This window comes from Thalassophryne amazonica, chromosome 12 (assembly GCF_902500255.1).
Source record: "Thalassophryne amazonica chromosome 12, fThaAma1.1, whole genome shotgun sequence".
Classification (NCBI taxonomy): Eukaryota; Metazoa; Chordata; class Actinopteri; order Batrachoidiformes; family Batrachoididae; genus Thalassophryne; species Thalassophryne amazonica.
In genome coordinates, this window is record NC_047114.1 from 43,923,582 (window position 1) to 43,946,183 (window position 22,602).

A 22,602-nucleotide genomic window follows, 5' to 3' on the forward strand; every position below is an offset into this window, starting at 1 on the left:
AGATGGTGTACAGCCAAATAAAGGCAGAGCAAATTATCAAACAAACAGGTGCCACTGTTAAGTTAATGGCATCATAATTGCTTAAAAACTCTGCTACTGCAAAATTTACACATACAGTCAGGTCATCTTCTGGCACAACTTTAGTCCTGCTTCCTCTTCCTGCTCAGTTTCCTTAGCCACAGTTTCATGCATTTTACTGTCACCACAGCAACAAACAGCACCACTCCAGCCAGGAAGGCTGCAACATCCAGACTGAAGTACTGAAACCAGTTGAGGTTATGAAGAGCAGCTTTGAGGTGTTTTGCTCCTTTGTGCCTCATTACAAACTCTGTCCAGTAAACAGAAAGTTCCAGAGGGTCAAGCGGCCGGTCGTTATGGAGCGCTGAAAGTTTCTGCATATTTTCTTTATACCTGAACACATAAAGAATCACAGCACAGATTGAATCCAGCATCAAAGTGGCTTCTAAAAGGTATTTTGATGAGCAAAATAGTGGCTTTTTTTTTTTTTTTTTTTTTTTTTTTTTTTGAAAATCAGCATCTGCTTTGCATGTAATTTGTATCAAGATGGATTTCACACACAGTTTAAGTCTAAAATGGTCTAGGCCATAAGATAAGGTCTGAAACTCATTACAATTCTTATCCTTCTAATCACTGACTGTCTTAAATCATGAAGAACCATTTAAAATAACATAATGTTTGTTTGTGGGTGTGGTGAGGAACACTTTGGTCCTGTGTGCACTTTTTGAATATTCTTGCTCTGGATGTGCTGATCTGATTGTAGCAGTCAGTTTCAGGCCAGATCAAGGTGGTCTGTGAGTGACTGCTACTGGTTAAACACAAGCCAGGTAGATCAGTCTGCATTCTATCTTGTTTAACCTCATGGCGCTCTGTGCTAATGTAGCTCATAGCCATCACTGTATTATTGCTTTTTGCTCGTTCACTAGCAGCACTGCTGCTCTCAATTTAACAACATAGTTACGCTGTGTTTTGCTTCAGATATGTACTAGGTGTTTCTGATGAATGACACATGAGATACAGTTCTTTCAGCCAATCAGGTAGTACTTTCCACGTTTTTATCTGTGCTTTCCTTCTACAAACAGGCACTGTGCAGGCCTGTTGCCAGAAGGGTGAGGGTAAAGGTCCACTTTTGAAAACATTTAAAAAATTTTTACGCATTATAAAAATAATTATTTGTCGTGGTGAGCAAGATGGTCTTTTGGTCCATTCCTGGACGGGATGGTGGAATGTGGAAATGACTGAACAGGTCCAGTCTTGCCATGCACTGTTTCTTACAGAGTCTACACATGGTTGCTGCAGGAAGCTTCTGCTTCTGTCCTCTTCTCCTCTGTGTTGTTGGTCCGCATTTTTTTTCAAAGACTTCCATTCCACTGTGGACCAATGTTCGCGAGCTGGCTCAGTCCCTTGTGTGTTCTTCCCAAGTCTCAGCATCTCTTGAGGTTGTGCTTCAGGAGGTCCTTGTGGAGGTTCTTCTGCCCTCCTCTAAGTATTTTCCTTTTCTCAGCTGGGAGTAGAAGATCTGCCTGGGAAGTCGGCCATCATCTATCCTGACAACATTTCCCACCCACCGAACACTCTATGCTCTGGAGTTTGGCTTCATCCAGGACGTTGATATTGGTGTGATAGTCTTCCCACCTGGTGCGTAGAATACTCCTCAGGCAGCATTGGTGGAATCACTTGAGGGTCTTAAGGTGGTGGCAGTAGGTGGTTTGGTTCCACATCTGTAAAGCAGGGTTGGCATAACAATGGCTTTGTAGATGAGGATTTTTGTCTTGTGTTGAAGGTCTGTTGTTGAAAACGGGTGTGAAGCTGGCCGTAGGCAGTTCCTGTGCACATGACTCGGTATTAGAGCTCGTCATCGATGTCAGCATTTCATGACACATGGCTGCCCAGGTATGGAAATTGGGTCACGTTTTCCAGGACCTGATCGTGCAGTTTCACAGCAGGAAATTTGGGATTGACCACATTGGATGGAGGCTGACACAGGATATGTGTCTTCTTCTGTTTGATGTGAAGACCAAGCTTGATGTAGACATTCTCCAAAGTTTCTAGGATTTTCTGAAGATCGTCCATAAAGGATGACATGCTGCTGTTAGTGACATTATGAAGAAGAATGTATTCTTAAAAACTAAAACACAGCCACCAGTCTTTCATCAGTGTCATTCATTCAATATTATTACAATATTACTAGTGTTCTAGTTTAACTACAGTGCTGTACTAAGTGGAATTGGTAAGAGCCATTTAAAAAAAATCTGTGTATTTTGTTAATTTGTAATATCTAAGAAAATACAGTATCAGATTGGGACTCTGTACTGGCATATGCTCAAAACGAAATGCCTTGGACTGGGATTGGGAGCAAGAACATTTGATTGGAACATCTCTGTTTCTTACTGTTCAAAGGGAAACGTGTTCTAGTCAAACAAACATCCACTTTGTTTCAGTGTTTGTTTTATTGTTAAATATGTACCCCTCTGCCCTGAGAGGTATTACTGACAGATTCATTTGTAAACATGATGCAAGTCTGGTGGATTATCTGATTATTTTCATTGAAGACACAGACATTCTCCACATCCACATCTCAGATGAGACTGACTTTTCTGTGACTTGTGACTGAGATCAAGAAATTTGAATCCACTAAATGTATGCAGATATGTATCTAGTAGCAAAGCACCCGTCCTTCACACTGTGAAGAAAGAGTACTAATTGTGAGTCACTGACCCGGGAAAGTGTGCAGCAGTATACTGAGACAATGTTTTAGCTTCCAAAAGAAAGCTTTCAAAGCATTTTGAAGTAGCAGCTACACACTGAGCCCTTATTTAAGAAGGTTAAACTTAATCTTTTTAAGTCCTAATATTTATGAAATGACTGACTCTGTAGTGTAATGAAAATGGATATAACTTTTATTTTTTTCTGATTATGTTATGAAGTTGTCAATACAACTTATCTATCACAACGCCAGGTGGCAGTAAAAGACATTTGCAACAGTAACAGCGCCACCTAGTGTATACTGAAGTATGATGGGAATGACGGATTTATTTTAATAAATTATGAAAATGCACAAAATTAAAGGCAAGACTGGAAAGAAAGTGTAATAAAAACATGCTGACATTTGTTTGCAATAATTAAGAAGCAATGCTTTCACAAAACTATACTGTTTTTATGCATTTTTGGGGTGAGGGGGGCCCTGCCCAAGTGCTATTTTCGGTGTCAAAACGGGGCTCGTAGCACCCGAACCATAATCTCTGGAGCAAATGTGATGGTAGTTTTGGAATCTGTGGATGCTTTTGCCCTAGAAAACATCTTCATATAACTTTCAATAACCTACCGTGATGAAATACGAACGAAACAAAAAAGCAGTGTTCAGTGACAATGCATTGAATGTCATACATGGAAACTAGACGGATTCATACTCACTAGGCGAAAACGCCATCTGGCGGAAATTGACGGTATATCACAGATCGGCGGTTCTAAAAAATGGGCAATTAAGGGGATTTGTGAAAGAGACATGATGTGCGTCTGTAACTACAGAGGATATGAGAAGGTCGAGAGCGTAGAGATGATGTGTGAGGTGAGCAGATCCAGAGAACATTGAGGACAAAAATGGGACCTCCACGCTTAGTGTGTGTTTTTGTGTTACACCCAGTGGCGGCTCCTGAAAAATTTCTTAGGAGGAGCAATTGTTCTGATAATGATTAAGACAACCCATTCAGTCAGTACATTAAGTAAGACAATTGTATCAATTTGTTGTTAGTTGAACAGCAATACAACAATACCTCCACTAGATGGGAGCATACACCAGAAAGATTTCCTCTCTAGCTATATAGTAAATTACAGGTGAAAAGCTACGAAAGAATGTTGCATCCAGGTATATTCACAAGCAAAATGTTAATCACAGTGAAGTGGCCCTACAATAAATTAATCCACTTATTCACACTGGGGCCAACTTGGGATGAAGGATCCTGCACAAGGGCTGTTACTGATTTTCACATAGAAAAGCGCTGTATAAATTTTTGTGTGTGGAATATTCTCAGGTAAAATGAGATGATCTGGGTTATTTCTGTTACATATGTCCCAGAGGTGTTAAACAAGCTGTGACATATATTCATTTCAAGAGAACATCTGTGTAAATACTCATAGAATTGTGGGACTTTGGAGATGTCATGTAAAAGATGATTTTTCACAATATGACCCCTTTAATAATCATATTGACTCCAAGACTATTTCATTTTTAAATCTGTCCATTAATATTAAAATCTGGGTGAAAACCATCAATAATGAAATACACTCAACAAAAATATAAACGCAACACTTTTGGTTTTGCTCCCATTTTGTATGAGATGAACTCAAAGATCTAAAACTTTTTCCACATATACAATATCACCATTTCCCTCAAATATTGTTCACAAACCTCCTTTGCTGAGATAATCCATCCCACCTCACAGGTGTGCCATATCAAGATGCTGATTAGACACCATGATTAGTGCACATGTGTGCCTTAGACTGCCCACGTGCTTGGTGTTCGCTCTCCTGCTTTTATAGTATTTCACCACCATAAATTCGGAATTAGAGAATTAAATCAGATTGTTAAACTCGCAGAAGGTGGGTTAAAAAGAGAAGAGAGGCAAAGAAGACCTGAAAATGTCCAAATCACGGGATAGACACGCCTCGTCGTCGAAAACTAGCAGCGCAGCAGAACAAGCTAGTAGCGCTAGCTCACCGATAATTAATACAACTGCGAACGACCTACTTAGTGCCATTGAGTCGCTCAAAACTGAGCTGAAACAGGATAACGAAAGAGTGAGAAAAGATATCAACATCTTACAGCAAGAATTGAGCGGCAAACTCGATTCAATGACTGAGGATGTGAGAGGTCTGTCAGAAAGAGTGGAGGAAGCGGAGACCCGAGTGGGATGTGTGGAGGACGCGACACTAGATCTGACCCAAGCTATGACCGAGAGTTTGAAGCGACAAAGGCGGCTTCAAGACAAACTAACTGAATTGGAGTCGACATCCCGCAGAAACATCAGGATTTTTGGAGTAGACGAGCGGGAACGCCCAAAATCAATGGTACAATTTATCTCAGATTTTCTAAAACGAGAGTTAGTTATCGACAGACCTGGATTTAAAAATACAGCGTGCGCACCGCATCCCAGCAAAGCGTCCTAGTGCTTTCCCAAGAACCATTATAGTTAATTTCCAGGAATTCACCACTAAAGAAATGATCCTCAAAGAAGCATGGAAAAAGAGAATCCAGTCTAACGGCACAAGTGTCTTTTTTGATCACGATTACGCATTGGAGACGGTTCAAAAGCGCAAGGAATACCAGCAGGTAAAGAAGGCGTTGAAGGAGCGGGGAATACGCTTTCAAACTCCGTATACAAGCGTACGTATCCACTGGGACGACGGTGTGCGAACATACAGTACGGCGCGAGAAGCCGGGCTCGAGCTGAGGAGACGCGGGTTTGAGGTGGAGGTTCCCGCCGCAAATAAAGACGACGACGCGCAATTCTGGCTTCAAAAACTCCAGGGGTGGCAGTATGTGGGGCAGAAGTCAAAAGAAGATGCGTCAGCAGCAGCGCGAAGAGCAAAGGACAAGCTGAAGGAGTTCCAAAGAAACGACGAGGAACGAGATTAATAAGAAGCTATTTTCCTCAGATAGCTAAACATATAAATTCGGCGGCCCCCTCAAACTTTGGAATTGGAGAGAGGACACCAGGAGATGGCGCTGTAACGTTGGACACTCAGGTTTGAGATGTTTATGTCACTCAAACCTTGTATAGGGCACTCCCACCTCGGGGAGATTAGCTCTGGACCTTCCAACGGGGTCGAGGTGGAAGAGATATATAATCCACCGGATGGAAGTCAGAAGTATTATTATTATTTTTTCTGTTTAAATAATTATGTTCTTGTTGTTCTTGTTCTAAGGTTCAGTTTTAGTGTGGGGCTTATTATTATGATATACAGCTTATATGAGCGGGGGGAGTGAATTAAAAATAGTTTCAGTTAATATAAACGGCCTTGGTAATCCAATTAAGAGGAGCAGACTATTAACAAACATAAGAAGGTACAAAGCGCAGGTGATTTTCCTCCAAGAAACCCACCTGTCAAAAGCAGAACATGAGAAATTTAAAAAGATGGGCTACAAGAACTCTTTTTTTTTTGCTCCTATAAAAATAACAGAAGAAGAGGAGTAATTACTCTTATAACTAACTCTGTAAATTTTGAACTGTTGGAGGAAGACTGTGATAAAGATGGGAGATATGTGATGGTCAAAGGAAAGATTGATAATGTCATTGTCACTTTAGTTAACGTATATGCACCTCCAGGAGGAGATCAGAAATTTTTTCAATTATATAACAAGATCACTACAAAGACTGAGGGTATACTAATAAGTGGAGGGGATTGGAATACTGTCCTAAACCATGCCAAGGATTCAACTAGCACCAAAATATATAAAAAATAATAGAACAAAAAATCTCAAAAAGTTAATAGCAGAGGCGGCACTTATAGACGTGTGGAGAGATCTTCACCCCCAAGACAAAGACTATACCCATTACTCAGCAGCTCATAAGGTGCACTCCCGGATTGACTTTTTCTTAATGAACACCGTTGATAGACACAGAGTTAAAGACTGCAGAATAGGAGTAGCAGATAGATCATAATTCTATACATTTAACAATCCATTTAAAGAATCAAAACAGGACAACATTATGGAAGATGAACACAAACATCCTCAGTAATGAAAAGGTTGTACAAGAAATTAAAAAAGAAATTCAAGATTGCATTATAGTTAACAAAGACGACCAAATAGAGCCCATAATAATATGGGACACTGTCAAAGCTGTTATGCGAGGCAATTTGATTTCTAGAATGGCTCATATTAACAAAATGAAAGTTCTTAATCAGACCAAATTAGAAGAAAAATTGAGGGAATATGAAAAAAAAACATTTCGACAAAAGTGAAGCCTTAGCTAAATGCCTAAAAGATATAAGATACCAACTGTCAAATCTGGCGAAAGAAGAAACAGGGAGAAAATTAAAATTCATTAAACAAACCTTTTACGAATCAGGCCCGAAAGCGACAAGATTATTGGCAAAATGTTTAAGATCTCAAAAATTGAGAAATGTGATCTATAAGATCCGAGATCCACATACTAGAGAAATTAACAGTGAACCAGAAGAAATTAAAAAAATCTTTCAAATCTATTTTAAATCTCTATATGATCAACCAGATCAAGTAGATGGAAAAGAAGTTGAGGATTTCATGGCTAAATTGGACCTCCCCAACATAGGTACAACTCAGAATAAGACACTATCTAGACCCATAACTAAGGAAGAACTGGACGAGACAATTAATACGTTAAAAAGTAATAAAACTCCAGGGAGTGATGGTTATCCTAACGAATGGTACAAAGTTTTTAAAGACGACTTAACTCCCTTAATGTTAGACTCATTTAATTGGACACTTAAACACGCAAAATGTCCTCCATCATGGAGAGACACAGTCATATCAGTTATACTAAAAGAAAAGAGAAATAAGGAATACTGTGAATCATATCGCCCAATTTCTATATTGAATGTAGACTATAAATTATTTACTTCCATAATAGCAAGAATAGAGACTTTCCTTCCTGATATAATAGACGAAGACCAGACAGGATTTATAAAAGGAAGGCAAACTCAAGACAATATTCGACGTACTCTACACATAATTCATGAGGCCAAGAAACAAAATATACCATTAGTCTTAGTAAGCCTTGACGCTGAAAAGGCATTTGATAGAGTATGTTGGAGATTCTTATTTGCAGTCTTGAAAAGATTCGGATTCTGTAACGATATTAAGTGCATACAATCCCTATATTATAAACCAATGGCAAGAATTAAAATAAATGGTGATTTGACAGAGAGATTTGAGCTTTTTAGGGGCACTAGACAGGGTTGTTGTTTAAGCCCTGCTCTCTTTGCCTTATTTATTGAGCCCTTAGCCCAACACGTACGACAAACAACCCAATTGAAAGGAGTAACGGTATCTAAAGAAGAGCAAAGACTAAGTCTTTTTGCGGATGACATAATAGTATATCTCCGAAATCCTGATCAAACATTTCCCAACTTGATAAAAACCCTAAAGGATTATGGAAGAAAATCAGGTTACAAATTAAATATTACTAAGACTCAGGTTCTCTGTATCAATTACAAACCAGTTGAATATATCAGACAAAAATATAATCTTAATTGGGACTCAGAACAAATAAAATATTTAGGGATTTATCTGACCAGAGAAGATAAAACATTATTTGAGGCTAACTACGACAAAATAAATGAGGTAATATACAGAGACTTGACAAAATGGACAAACATAATTTTGGACTTTAGTTCCAGAATTGAGGTAATTAAAATGAATGTTTTGCCCCGTCTATTATATCTTTTCATCTCTTTACCAATCCAAATACCAGATACACAATTTGTAAAATGGGACAAACTAGTGAGCAGTTGTATTTGGAAGGGAGCAAAACCTAGGGTGAGGTATAAAACCCTCCAACTGGATAAAAATAAAGGAGGACTCGCCCTTCCAAATTTTAAAGAATTTTTTCTAGCAGCCCAATTAAGATATATTGTTTTTTGGTGTTCTCCGGAATTTAGCTCTAAATGGAAAAGTATCGAAACTAATTATGACACATGTATACCTCAATCAAGACTGGGTGACAAAGTCAGCCCACAGCCCAAAGAAAAGAATCCAATAATTGAATTCTCTATTAAAATTTGGTGGGATACAATAAACAAATTCAAATTAGAAGGAGACAGTAAATTATTGACATGGCCTTCTCTTTCTCCCAACTTTAGAAGTGGTCAGCTAGACTGTACATTCAAAAGGTGGATTGACAGGGGAATCACAGCCGTGACCACATTAATCAAAGGAAGAGTTTTTAAATCTTTTTCCCATTTAAAAAAGGAGTTTGCCCTAGATGACACTGACTTATTTAGATATTTTCAATTAAGACATTTTTATAACTCTGAAATTACGTCTCATCTTTCACAAAAAAGCAGTGAATTAATTGAGATGATAACTGGTGCATATAGAACATTGCCTTCAAAAATTATTTCCAAATTGTATAAATGTTTGCAACTCCAATGGAACTGACTCAATGTATGTCAAAAAAAAAGTGGGAATCTGAGTTACAACTCAATTTGTCAGAGGATGATTGGCATTCTGTCTGCCTTTTCCAGCATACTACAACCGCCTCTAGACAATGGAGGGAATTTGGCTGGAAAAATATAAGATATTTTATTTCACCACTTATCAAAAGTAAGCAGCTCAAATCTCCTCAACAGTGCTGGAGACTCTGTGGTAGTTCGAGTGCCAGTCATTCTCATATTTTTTGGACATGCCCTATTCTCAGACCCTTTTGGGAATCCATAGCTAAAGAAATGGAGGATATACTCGGCTACAAGATTCCTAATGACTTTCAGAGTATGTACTTGGGTTTAACCTCTGAGAAGGTTTTACGGGCAGAAGATATTTATCTTTACAAAGTGATGTTGATTGCAAGCAAGAAAACCATCACAAAGAACTGGCTGAGAAACACCACTTTAACACTGATGCAATGGAAAGAGATTATGGAGGGAATCTTTGAGATGGAAAGAATTACTCACCATTCAAGGCTGCAAGTACCAATTTTTAACCAAAGGTGGAAGAAATGGTTAACCTATAAGACTCATGTATAAAACCGCATGCTCTCGACCATAATGTAACCCTACCGTCGCCCCCCCCCCCTTTTTTTTTTTTTCTCTCTCTCTCTAATGGGTGTGTGAGTGTTCTCAATTGGTTCCTATTGTTCATGAAAACTGCATAAATAAAAATTGGGGAAAAAAAAAAAAACTGTTTTAAGCCTGTCAGAGCGCCGTGAAGCTGTTAATTAACAATTATGAAAGCAAAACACATTGTTAAATAAACAAATTCCCACATTTGAGGTAAAACAATGACCATTATTAAAGCAAGTTAACTTTGGTATGAAAAGTATTTAACCTGTACTTTACCTCCATGTCTCGTTAAGCAGGAGGAAACATTAATGATGCTGTTTTAACCACAGAAACTAACCAGTGCGTTGTGGCTGCGCTGATCACGTGATTTACTTGCCACTATTAAAAAAATTTATACTTCTGATCTGGTGCTGTTGTTTAAACTGTGCAAAAAGTATCCAAAGGCACAGACATCTAACCCAGTTATTGCTCTCAAAGGCATTTTATCTACAGACCAAGTCAGTGACATTTAAACAAAATGGAGCAAAGTGTGATCACTCACAATTTTAAAATACAACACAATACTAAAATACCCTCAGTGGTATGAGGATGTGATCAATGAAAGAGTGTGTAGAAAGAATGTGACCTTTTGACACCTTAAGGTTAGTCACACATAGCAAGAATGAGCAGGAATCGAGCAAAATCAGCCGCAATGGGGAAAAAACAAACGTCGAGTTGCAGTTGGGAGGGACAGACAGTTGGACAGCTGTGTACGACTGCCCGGTGACCACGTAGAATGTGGGTGGATCCAGTCCAGACTGAGTCGTGCTCACACGCATAGCCGCAGCCCAAACATTGTTGAACAACAGTACAGTGACACAGACTGCACCAGAATCATAAATAAAGCACTCAGATAGCTGGACGGATATGCTCGAGTGTTGTTACTCACTCACTCACCCACTCACTCACTGATTCACTCGTGCACTCGCTCTCTCATGTGCACTGACCTCTGAGCAGGACATTGAGCTGACAGAATGGACATGCGTGTCCCACACATGAGACTGTCAGCACTGTGCTCACGAACACAGCAAGGCAAGGGCGATGTGTTGTACACATGGTGTGCACGGGAGGGGGATATATTTATGTCATGGTGGACGAGGCATTTGTGAGCCAATGTTGTCAGCACATGGTGCAGCCGGGACTTCACCACAGGCGGCAGTGCCTGGCCGATGTCCAACCTGCTCTGTGACTGGAAGTGAGTTTACATGTTTATTTATGTTGTCATGGGCTGGCAAAACAGTTCTACCATAATTTCTTTGACAAAGTTCAATGATAAACGTCATAATATGTCTATTATGGGCATGACCTCCCATTCAGCTGCATTGCAGGTGCAACGCCAAGCCTCTGATGTGCACAATGATGCATTGACTCGCAGACGGTGCTTTCGGTTTGATTGCGCAATCTCCACAGCCACTTCACACATACATGTTGCATACCAACAATTCCATTGCACTCCCTGAACAGGATCCAGTGGAGGTGCACATATGTGGGACATGTGGGCAGGATTTGACATGCCAGATCCATTTCGGGGTTCCCCTGACCGTGATCAGATTGTTACGAATGCTGTTATGATGCTGTACGAATATGTTGATTGCAGTGGGATTGCACTCAGATTGCACACTGACTGTCGTTCACTGGGTGTCCCACCTGCACTGCGCCAAAAGTGTTTTGAACATGTGCAAAACATTTGAAGCAGCCACACGAATGGGCCCACCCATGTCGACTGCTCTGACACTGCTGTCCGATGTTTTCAGTCATTTGGTCGCCATTTGGCCTCACTCCTGCTATGTGTGATGGGGGTCACAGCCAGCTTTGAACGTGTCCAAGGTCTGTGTCCCAAGAATGCTCCCTGTGAGTTTGAAGACGCTGGCAGTAATAGGACTAAACCTATGCTGAGCACGAATGGACAGACAGACAGATGGATGGACAGGCAGACACAAAGTATTTACAAAACCCGATGGCTATATTTTGGCATCGGGTAAAAAATGTGGAAAAAGCGAAGCACTGTGAATACTTTCTGGATGAACTGTAGTTTGAATCTTTGATTTAACAATCTGTTTGACTCTGACTGATGAGCAGAGCTGCAACTAAACTATCATCCATCCTGCATCCACTAACCATCCAGCAGATGGACATATCTATGAAATATTACAATTCAGTTTCAATTTATTTCATTTTAGATAGCGCCAAATCACTGCAAAGTTGCCTCAAGGCTCTGCACACAAGTAAGGTCGAACCTTACCCCCCCCCCCCCCCCAAACAAGCACACAGGTGACAGTGGTATGGAAAAACTCTGATGATATTGAGGAAGAAACCTCAAGCAGAACAGACTCACAGGGGTGACCCACTGCTTAGGCCATTTCAATAGTTAAAGTACGTAAAATATGTACGTAAAATATTATATTAGCAAAACAATATTGCTTTTATGATTGATCTGCTGGATTCCTCCTTTTCCTGTTTGGCAGTGCATCACCCACATCACCCTTATGAACAACCCACCACTGGTTATGCCACTATAAATAAGATGTGAAACATAATTGGGTCTGTGTGTAGACAGATTTTTGTGAACACGATAAGCTCCAGCCCCCTGCGACCCTTAATTGGACTGAGCGGTTGAAGGTGTGTGTGTGTGTGATAACTGATGATCAAAATGTCAGTAGGGACGCACTGATCCACATTTTTTCATTTCTGGTCCAATCCCGATGCCTGAATTTGGATATCTGCCGATACCAATACTATTACTGTACCAGAGCTCTGTTTGCTTTAATATTATTATTATTATTATTGTTGATTTTATGAGGATATTTTGTATGCCAGTTATACAGCTTCATGATGAAGTGTTTTGATGAGGATTTTCTTAAAAAGAAGACCTGAAAGTTGTTTTTTATGGACTTAAGAGAACACTGCTCTCTCTGTCTCTCTCCCCTCAATTTCAATGGAGCTTTATTGACAGGGGAAACATGTTTACATTGTCAAAGCAAGTGTTACAGTAAAAATTAAAAATCAAGTACTCTCTCCCTCTGTCTCTCTCAATTCAATTTCAATTGAAACATACATTCACATTGTCAAAGCAAGTGTTGGAGCAAATAAAATAAAATAAATAAAAGTCTTCTCCCCCTCTCTCGTGCTCGCTTTCTCTCCCTCTCTCTCTTTCTCTCTCTCTCTCTCTCTCTCCCTCGCTGTTTTCCTGCTGAGCAAACATGGAATTTTTTGGAAACATGAAGCCTTTCAACTGTAAAATAAACCGTAAATTTCTAAATGTATCAGCGACACTCACGCGAGTAACTCTGGATTCATACCAAAGGATTTTGATGGAGTTTTTCCCATTCAGTAGATAGAAAGTGAAGCTCTGTTTAGCTCTGCTCCTGACTGTGCTGCACTCTGAGCTGCTGTTTCATAGCATTTCACAGCCTCTGGATGATGAAGCGGCTGATCTTTTTCACTAACAATTAGTTCATTTTTTGGAAAATTTGTGCACAGACCATTTGAACCCAAGTGCTGGGTGGAAATTTGCTACTACCCGTGGCTTGGAACCCTTGACTGTGGAATAAACAGCTCGGCTTTAGCTCAGAAACCAGCAGAGAGCATGCAGCACTTGAGAGATTTCACAAACATGGCTTCTATCCTGTATCAGAAAACACCTCAGGTTGTATCAGTATTTTCCGATACTTGAATTACGTTGGTATCGGAAGCCGATTCCAATATTGGATCGGTGCCAACTTTACATGTCAGACATAGAAAGCCGTCAGGAAGTAGATGAGCTTATTAGATTTTAGGAGGCTAATAAGGAAACGTGTGTCATTATGTGCCCCGAGTGCCTCTTTTTTATGAGGTACAGTAGTAAACAAACAAAAATTATTCCAACATTCCTCTAATTACTCAGTGTGCTGAGCTGATCACCTACTTGGTGTTGTTGATGACATCATTCAGTCCTTGAAGGAGGCTTTCAGTAGAGAGAGAATAAATGTCCAACACCACACCCACTTCCCTGCTCACCAATCGCTGTGCATTATCAGGCTGGTCCGCAATAATTGGCACCATGAGCATGGGAACTGCATGGCACAGACCCTCAAAGAGGCTGTGTGAGCCAGCGTGAGTGATGAAAGCACGAGCTCCACGATGTGCTAATAAACAAATTGAAATGTGAACAGACCATGACAGGAGGATATCAGATTGACACTACGTATTTCAGATTGTGTTTGAAGATTACCCAGCAGGTCATTCTGAGGCACCCATTTCATTATCTTCACATTTTCTGGGACATTTTCAGGAAGTGGACCAGTGAACCTCCATATTACCTGTCCAGAGAAACTATAAATGATTTATTCATAAACTTAAATATACAACGGACATGATTTAGCTCCTACCTTCTGTGGAATCTGCCTGAAGGCTTCTAAGAAGACTTTGGTTGTTTCTTGAGGCAGAAATGACATTACGGTACCCAGTGTGAACACTATGAACCCATGCTCCCCTGACACCCAGGATTCTAGGTCCTGCAGAAAAAACATAGTGGAAGATTCTTTTCACATTCTCTGGACATCAAAGATGCCCCTCCACAATAAAATTAGGTACAAAAAAGCAAAGTGGTGCACAATCTGATTTTTTTTTCTTTCATTCCTGGGAAGTCATTCTGCTTACTGATCACTGGGCCCAAGCCAATACAAAGTACCAATGTAATACCAGAGTTTTGCTTTCTGCTTATGTACATTTAAAACTGGTACACCTCCCCATCTGATATGAACCTAACCATACTGCATTGTATCTCCTTTTGATGGGAATAGGTGGCTTAGTGGTTAGCACTGTTACGTCACAGCTTGAAGGTCTCAGGTTCGCTTTTGAACTCGTCCTTTCTGTGTGGAATTTGCAAGTTCCTTCTGTGTTTGTATGGGTTCCTTACCTTACCTTACCTTTAAAACAAACATGGCAGAGTTTGTTTTGCTGACGGACGACGTTTGTAATGCGCGGCATGGTGGACTTCATCGTCAGAATTATTTTGGACTCCTATTTAAAGTTTGCTTTGGATTGTTGATGTCAAAGCAGCAGTGACACACCAAAGCTGGATTAATTTCTGACGTGATTTTTTTCTCTGCACTGAGAAGTCCCTTTTCTGTTGTTTGTAAATTAATATAAAATGACAAGGATCTATTTTAGCTGTTATATAAAAGAAATAATGAATGTTTTCACACTGGAAACACAAAGCCTTTCAACTGTAAAATAAACCGTAAATTTCTAAATGTATCATCAGCGACACTCACGCGAGTAACTCTGGATTCATACCGAAGGATTTTGATCGAGTTCTTCCCATTCAGCGGATAGAAAGTGAAGCTCTGTTTAGCTCTGCTCCTGAATGTGCTTCGCCTCATTGAATGGTATGTTCCAGCTTTCACATCATGAAATAATCGTACCATTGAACTCATAAACATTCATCATTTGTATACTATGCAGTGCATATTAAATTCTTTTGAGAAACACAGAATTTCAAAATTACTTGCTGAAATGAGTGCAAAAAATGTTTCCTACTGTGACCTTTGTGTGATAATGACTAATTATCAGTGTCAAAAATTATGTTATGCACAGACAAGTAAGATAAATGTGTGCAACTGCTTTTTGGAGAACAGTGACTAAACCTACCATGCACATTATATACTGTGAACTGAGTCGCGTTTCTAAATGCATGTAATGCACACTGTTTGTCTGTGAGAGAGCATTGTATGTATGTATGTGTGTATATATAGATATATATATATATATATATATATATATATATATATATATATATATATATATATATATATATATATATATACACACACACACACACACACACACAAGTATATAGGAATGTAAAGGCCTTACCTCAGGCAGTGGATTTCTTACTGCACAGTTGATGCCACCTACCAGCACTACATTTGGCATGAGAGGTTTTGGGAACTCGAATGTGAAGTCTAACCTGCATAAACAGTTTCACACATCAATATATATTTATTGAATACAGGAGAGCATTTGAAATATGAAGGTCATAGTGTTTTTTTTATATATAATTTTCTGTGCAGGGGTGGTGGCTAAGCGATTAATGCACTCGGTTTGAGTGTGAAAGGTTCCCAGTTCAAACCCCACCCCTGTCCCATTTCTGCATGTAATGTGGAGTTGCATCAGGAAGGCACCTCGAATTTGCTGTGGTGACCCTGGGGTGCAAACAAGGGAGCAGCTGAAGGGGCTTAGTTTTTTTAATAACCTTCTGTGTGGCTGATTGTCAAATAAAAAAGTTCAGAAAGAGCAAAAATAAACAAGCAAATTTGAAAGTTTGCTCGACCACAGAGGGCAGAATTCTACAACTGAATAAAATAACCATGACTTTTCCTACAGCTGCCTGTCTTCCCTAACTGACAAAGAGTTCAGAAGGGCCTTAAAAGAAGTAAGACCAAGAACCTGATGGTCACTGTGTTGTTTACAGATAAGCATTGTAATAGCAGAGCTAGATGCCAATCAACAGAGGGCGCTCCAGTTACAGATTAGAAAAGAGAAAGTAGGAAGAGAATGAGTAAAGGTTTTGTACCGCTGGCCTGCTGTGATGCACCTGCTATTGTTCCGTTAAAGAAATGTTGATGAAGAGCTAAGCTTTTTATTTTGTCTACACCACAAACAGAATAAACTGGTGACGAGGACGAGCGCGTCGGGGCCGTGCCCACCTTTTTTTCCACGTTGGTGAGCCACCTATACCGTTTGCTACATGGCTGAAGATGTTTGAAAATTACATGCTTGTTATCAATGCTACGGGAGACGCATGGCCAGATGCTAGGAAAAGAGCCGTGCTGCTACATTGTCTTGGACCAGAGGGACAACGCCTCTTTTACACTTTACCGGACCAAGAAGATTCTATGCAGACTGCAATGGTCGCGCTGGAGAAACACTTTGTGCATAAAGTCAATGTCGTGGCATGTAGAAACACTTTCAGACAACGTGTTCAGCGCTTGGACGAGTCAGCAACTCAGTACGTGGCTGTGCCAAGGGACCTGCCTGCACCATGTGGATTTGGAACGATGGAGGGTGAGATTATAAGAGATCAGCTCATCTGAAATACATATCTCAGTGCAGTGAGAGATGAAGTGCTTCTTGAAGACAATCTTACTTTGGCAAAGGCGCTTACTATTGCTACACAAGTGGAGGCAGCAGTCAGAAACTCCAACCTGCTAACAGCTAACAGACACGTCCCTACAGCACCGGTACAAGCCGTCAGGCTGTCCCGCTGAACTTTTCGGGGGAAGAGAGAGACGTGCCCCACCAAGGCTACTGTACATGACCATTCCAAACTTACCACAAATACAAACAAACAACAACGCAAATGCTTCAGATGCGGATCTAACAAAAACCTTGCAAGTGACAAAAACAGTCCGGCTGCTTCAGTAAACTGTAATAACTGTGGCAAAAAGGGATATTTTGCAAAGGTATGTAGATCTACTGCCAAAACTGTAAACCAAATACAAGAAGTTGTTATGTGGGAGCTAGCCATCCTCTGTGTTGAGAACGTTAAACTGTCACAACAGCCTTTGATAAACATCCCTGTACAATCAATGTAGAGGCACCTAAAGGAACATTCTGTGGAGCTAATTATGGGTACTGGAGCTGCTGTAGCTATACTGCCTGAGTCAATGTACAAAAAGCTCTTTGGACACTGCACACTGGAAAAGTCCAAAGTTAGACTTGTTACTTACTCCAGAGGTCACTGACCTGTGCTTGGTTGTCTCCATGCACGTACTGCAACTACGGAGAAAAGTGCTACTGTGCCAGCTACCTTCTACATCGTGGAAGATGGATCTCCCCTGCTAGGTTTGGATCTGATTAAAGGCAAAGTGATTCTCAACAGTGCAAATCCGCCATCTGCTGGTGAGCCTGAATGCACAGTGCACAATATTGACAGTAATCCAGCTCAAACACTCAGATGTGTCAAAGGATTCATTTACAAAGTACAAGTCAGCAATACAGTACATCCAGTACGCCAAAAGTTATGACATCTACCACTCAGCATACATGAAGAGGTCTCAGCCGAGCTAATCCGGTTGCTCCAAGCTGGCATCATTGAAAAAAATGATGCCTCTGAATGGGTGAGTCCTGTAGTAGTGGGAAGGAAACGCAAAGGGGGTTTGCGCTTGTGTGTTGATCTGCGTGAACCAAACAAAAGTGTTGTCATGGATGGTTACCTGCTCCCTCACATGGAGGACCTGTTTGCTGAACTGTCTGGTGCTACGCACTACAGCCAGATTGACCTAAGCTCAGTGTACCACCAGTTACCACTACACCCCGAGAGCTGCAAACTGACTACCTTTATAACACATGATGGCTTGTCCCAGTTCACCTGAGTCCCATTTGGTTAGCATCCACTCCATCTGCATTCCAAAAAATGATGGAGACAGTACTGAAAGACATACCAGGTGTACAGAACTACCTGGATGACATCATTGTCTGCAGTGCTTCAAGAGAGGAACTTGATCAGCGCCTACATGCAGTCCTAAACCGTTTAAGTGAGACTGGCTTACAAATCAACTTTGGGAAGAGTGCATTTACCCAAACACAGGTTACATTCTTGGGACATGTTATTTCGAAACATGGCTTGCGCCCAAGCACAGACCACGTTACTGCTATTGCTGAAGCACCTGCTCCTAAAGATATTCCAGCACTGTGCTCATTCTTAGGTCTGACTTCATGGTTTAGCAAGTTTATTCCTGACTATGCTACACTTATTGAATTCTTGCGACAACTGCTCATGACCAGTCCGCAGGCTAAACTACACTGGGACAATGTTGTGGATGGTTATTTCAAAACACTGAAACAAATGCTACTGGACAGTCCTGCCCTTGCCATGTACAATCCAAAATTGCCAGCAGTAATCATGACGGATGCTTCCAACTATGGCTTAGGGGCTGTCCTAACACAGATTCACCCCGACAGTACAGAGTGCATTTTGGCTTTTGCTTCACGCACACTTACCCTTGCTGAAATAAAATACTCCACTACTGAAAAAGAGGCCCTTGCCTGTGTGTGGGCTGTGGAGAGATGGAGGACGTACGTTTGGGGCTGCAGATTCACGCTCTGTACAGACCATCAGGCCCTGACTACATTCCTCAACACAAAAGGTATGAACAGCAAGGATGAGAGTCCCTCGGTGGTCAGCCAGACTCGTGCTTTCAGTACGACATGGAATACTGCCCTGGGAACCAAAATGTGATGGCACACTGTCTCTCGTACGTTCCTCTTGAGTCAACTCCACCAACTGAACCTGAGCCAGACCTGCTCCTGGAGATAGCCGAAATCTCCCCTCTCCTTACTGCGCTGCCCCTTGCTGACTTCAAGGCAGAGTCTGAGGACTGCTCCGAATTGCACAGCTTAGACTTGTCTGTCAGTCCAAGTGGTCCAGGTCCAAAAAGTCACTTCCCAGTGAACTGCAACCGTACTTTCTTATGAGGCACGAACTTGCTGTTGACTTCCCTCTGATATTTTGAGGTACTCGCTTGGTCGTTCCAAAGTCACTCAGAGAATGGGTAGTACACCTGGCACACGAGGGGCACCAGGGAATTGTAGGCACTAAACAAAGCCTCAGAGAGCTTTACTGGTGGCCAAACATGGACAGTTTAGTTCATAGTATCCTCACCTCCTGCACAGTTTGCCAGGCATGTGACAAAAGTGCAAAAGCGTCACCTGTACCACCACAGCATGCAGAGTTTCCTGAGGGCCCCTTTCAACATGTGGCAGTGGACATTGTTGGTCCTTTTGAATGGGGACCACAGGACTGCTATCACCCTGGTGGACTACTTTAGTAAGTGGCCTGACATAACTTTCACCCCAAATGCTACTACTGTCCTTTCCTTCCTGTCCACAGTGTTTGCACGTGAAGGTAACCCCTGTGCTGTTACTACTGATAATGGCCCACAGTTCACATCTGGTGATTTTGCAGATTTCCTGAGGGAGAGAGGAATCAATCAAACACAGAAAAATGAGTGTTTAACATCCCCAGGCCAACGGATGCGTTAAAAGGTTCAACAGAGTGCTCAAAGACTGTATCCAAGGAGCACAAGCGGCTCAAATGCGTGGAAGCCTACAGTGACTGTCATGCTCCAAAGTTACAGAGCCACACCCCATGCTACAACTAACGAGTCTCCATCCCAGCTTCTCAGGGGAAGGCCAATGAGAACCAAGTTCCACATCCTGCCACAACTGGATCACAAAGGACGTTACAACACATTGAGATTCAGAGTTGCTCTGAAGCAGGCCCAAAGTAAGTGCAACACTGACAAAAAGAGAGGTGCTAAACCTCCCAAACTCACAGTTGGAGACAAGGTGCATATACAGAAGCCCTTTCATGCTGGGAAAGGAGAGAGACAGTACACTGATCCTGTGTCCGTTCAGCATCAAACTGGATACAGCACCTTCATCTTAAATGATGGGAAAAGGTGGAATGCAACACATCTTTCTCTATGCCCAGAGAAAGCACAGGAACCACCTCCTCAAGATGGTCCAGCGGAATGAGACGCAAGCTTACCAGAGGCTTTGCTAAACCATGCCATTCCACAAAGAGCACACAAACCTCCAGCATGGACCAAAGACTATGTACCGAAATAGCATTAAAAGTTATAGAAAGTATTCCTTTCATTTAAAACACAAATACAGCTAAAATGTTGCTAGTTATTGTATAGTAAAGTGTTCAATGGTAGCTACAGCTGCTCACTTTAAGCTACAAAAGGTTTAAAACAGAAAGATATACTGTGTTGAAATGTGTGACCAGAGGACCTTTGTGGCTGGGATAGTGGTGGGATCGAACCCCGGACTGCTCGATCTAAAGACCAGGGCTCTACCTGGTCAACCAAAGGGGAATCCCCCATTAGTCAAGCTAATGGGAACATCTTTTCAATCCTGACTTCATCCTGCTACAAATGGCAGCAATACTAAAAACAGCTATACGGGAAGGAAAAGCTGACGTTATTGTTGATGTTGTAAAAGCTCAAAACTACCATTTAATTCTTAAGCTGCACGTTAAAAAATGTTCAAGGAGATGTATCCTTTTCTGAGTAACGGGAGATGTGTTTATAGATAAGCGTTGTAATAGCAGAGCTAGACGCCGACCAACAGAGGGCGCTCCACTTACAGATTAAAAAAGAGAGAGTAGGAAGAGAATGAGGGAAGGTTTTGTACCTCTGGCCCGCTGTGATGCACCTGCTATCATTCCGTTAAAGAAATGTTGATGAAGAGCTAAGCCTTTTTATTTTGTCTACACCACAAACAGAACACTGTAATTCAGATTCACAGACAAGAGAAACTTCATAAAGGACAGCCATCACATCAAAGCCTCAGCAATCTGGCCATAAAAACTCAAAGACATGTGATAGTCTGCTGGGAGTTTGAGTGACAAACAAGATTCTCTGATCTGATGAAACTAACAAGTTGACCTTTATTCTTTGCACCATCAAAGAACAGTGATGATGGATAACATCAATTTTCGTTGTCAGCTTCAGCTTTTATTTCTGTTTGAATGATTGGACTTCAGACAGCTTTGACAGTGGTGAGGGTATAAATGACTGTTTGCCCTGTACCCTGTCCTCCAAAGGAAGATAGTAGCAGAGGGCTGATGCACACTTTGCACTCTCTGTACACCATGTCATAAATGCACAAGTGAACATGCATATGTCTGTAATGGGTTTGTTATTTTTATTTTGTGTATGCATGCGCATGACTTCATTATGAAGTCATTCATGCCAATCAGAAATATTTTGGTGATTAGTACAGTAGTGTTCCGAATAATAGCAGTGCTATGTGACTAAAAAGATTAATCCAGGTTTTGAGTATATTTCTTATTGTTACATGGGAAATAAGGTACCAGTAGATTCAGTAGATTCTCACAAATCCAACAAGACCAAGCATTCATGATATGCACACTCTTAAGGCTATGAAATTGGGCTATTAGTAAAAAAAATAGAAAAGGGGGTGTTCACAATAATAGTAGTGTGGCATTCAGTCAGTGAGTTCGTCAATTTTGTGGAACAAACAGGTGTGAATCAGGTGTCCCTTATTTAAGGATGAAGCCAGCACCTGTTGAACATGCTTTTCTCTTTGAAAGCCTGAGGAAAATGGGATGTTCAAGACATTGTTCAGAAGAACAGTGTAGTTTGGTTAAAAAGTTGATTGGAGAGTGGAAAACTTATACGCAGGTGCAAAAAATTATAGGCTGTTCATCTACAGTGATCTTCAATGCTTTAAAATGGACAAAAAAAAAAAACACACGTGGAAGAAAACGGTCTTGTTGGATTTGTGAGAATCTACTGAATCTACTGGTACCTTGTTTCCCATGTAACAATAAGAAATATACTCAAAATCTGGATTAATCTTTTTAGTCACATAGCACTACTATTATTCTGAACACTACTGTACATACTTTAGATCATCCATCTAGGCTTTGTGGGTGGCGATATGCAAACACAAACAAGCAAAAAAACGGTGCTTTTCAGACCATGTTTTCTTTTAGGTCCCCTTCACACAGTATGAATGTGGTTGATTTGCGCATGAAGCAGGAATTGTATGCAATACGTGTAAAATCGTAGCTGCCTCCAACGCCTCGTACACCTGTTGCTACAAATATTTGCGCGCACCAGCGGCTGAAAGACAGAATGTGTGCTGTGCGAATCCATTGAACCCTCTCGCGGCAGGTGTCGGCCAAATTCAGGCTGACACACACGAACATGTAACATCGCTTGTTCGTCACTTAGAAAATGTGTGGCCATTCATACTGTTAACATGACA

General features: G+C 41.0%; 2 protein-coding genes across 2 annotated transcripts in view; both read right to left on the bottom strand.

The window, feature by feature from the left end:
• The window catches only part of LOC117522434 (UDP-glucuronosyltransferase-like), a 76,158-nt gene that overhangs the window by 46,081 nt on the left and 7,475 nt on the right, over nt 1–22,602 (bottom strand). The window lies entirely within an intron of this gene.
• On the bottom strand, nt 48–14,423 carry LOC117522437 (UDP-glucuronosyltransferase-like). The gene is made up of 4 exons (XM_034183843.1): nt 14,184–14,423; nt 14,027–14,114; nt 13,721–13,940; nt 48–411 (listed from the first exon to the last, which is right to left on the bottom strand). Exons 1-4 carry the CDS (start codon nt 14,322–14,324, stop codon nt 141–143), a joined length of 720 nt encoding a protein of 239 aa, XP_034039734.1. The 5' UTR covers nt 14,325–14,423; the 3' UTR covers nt 48–140.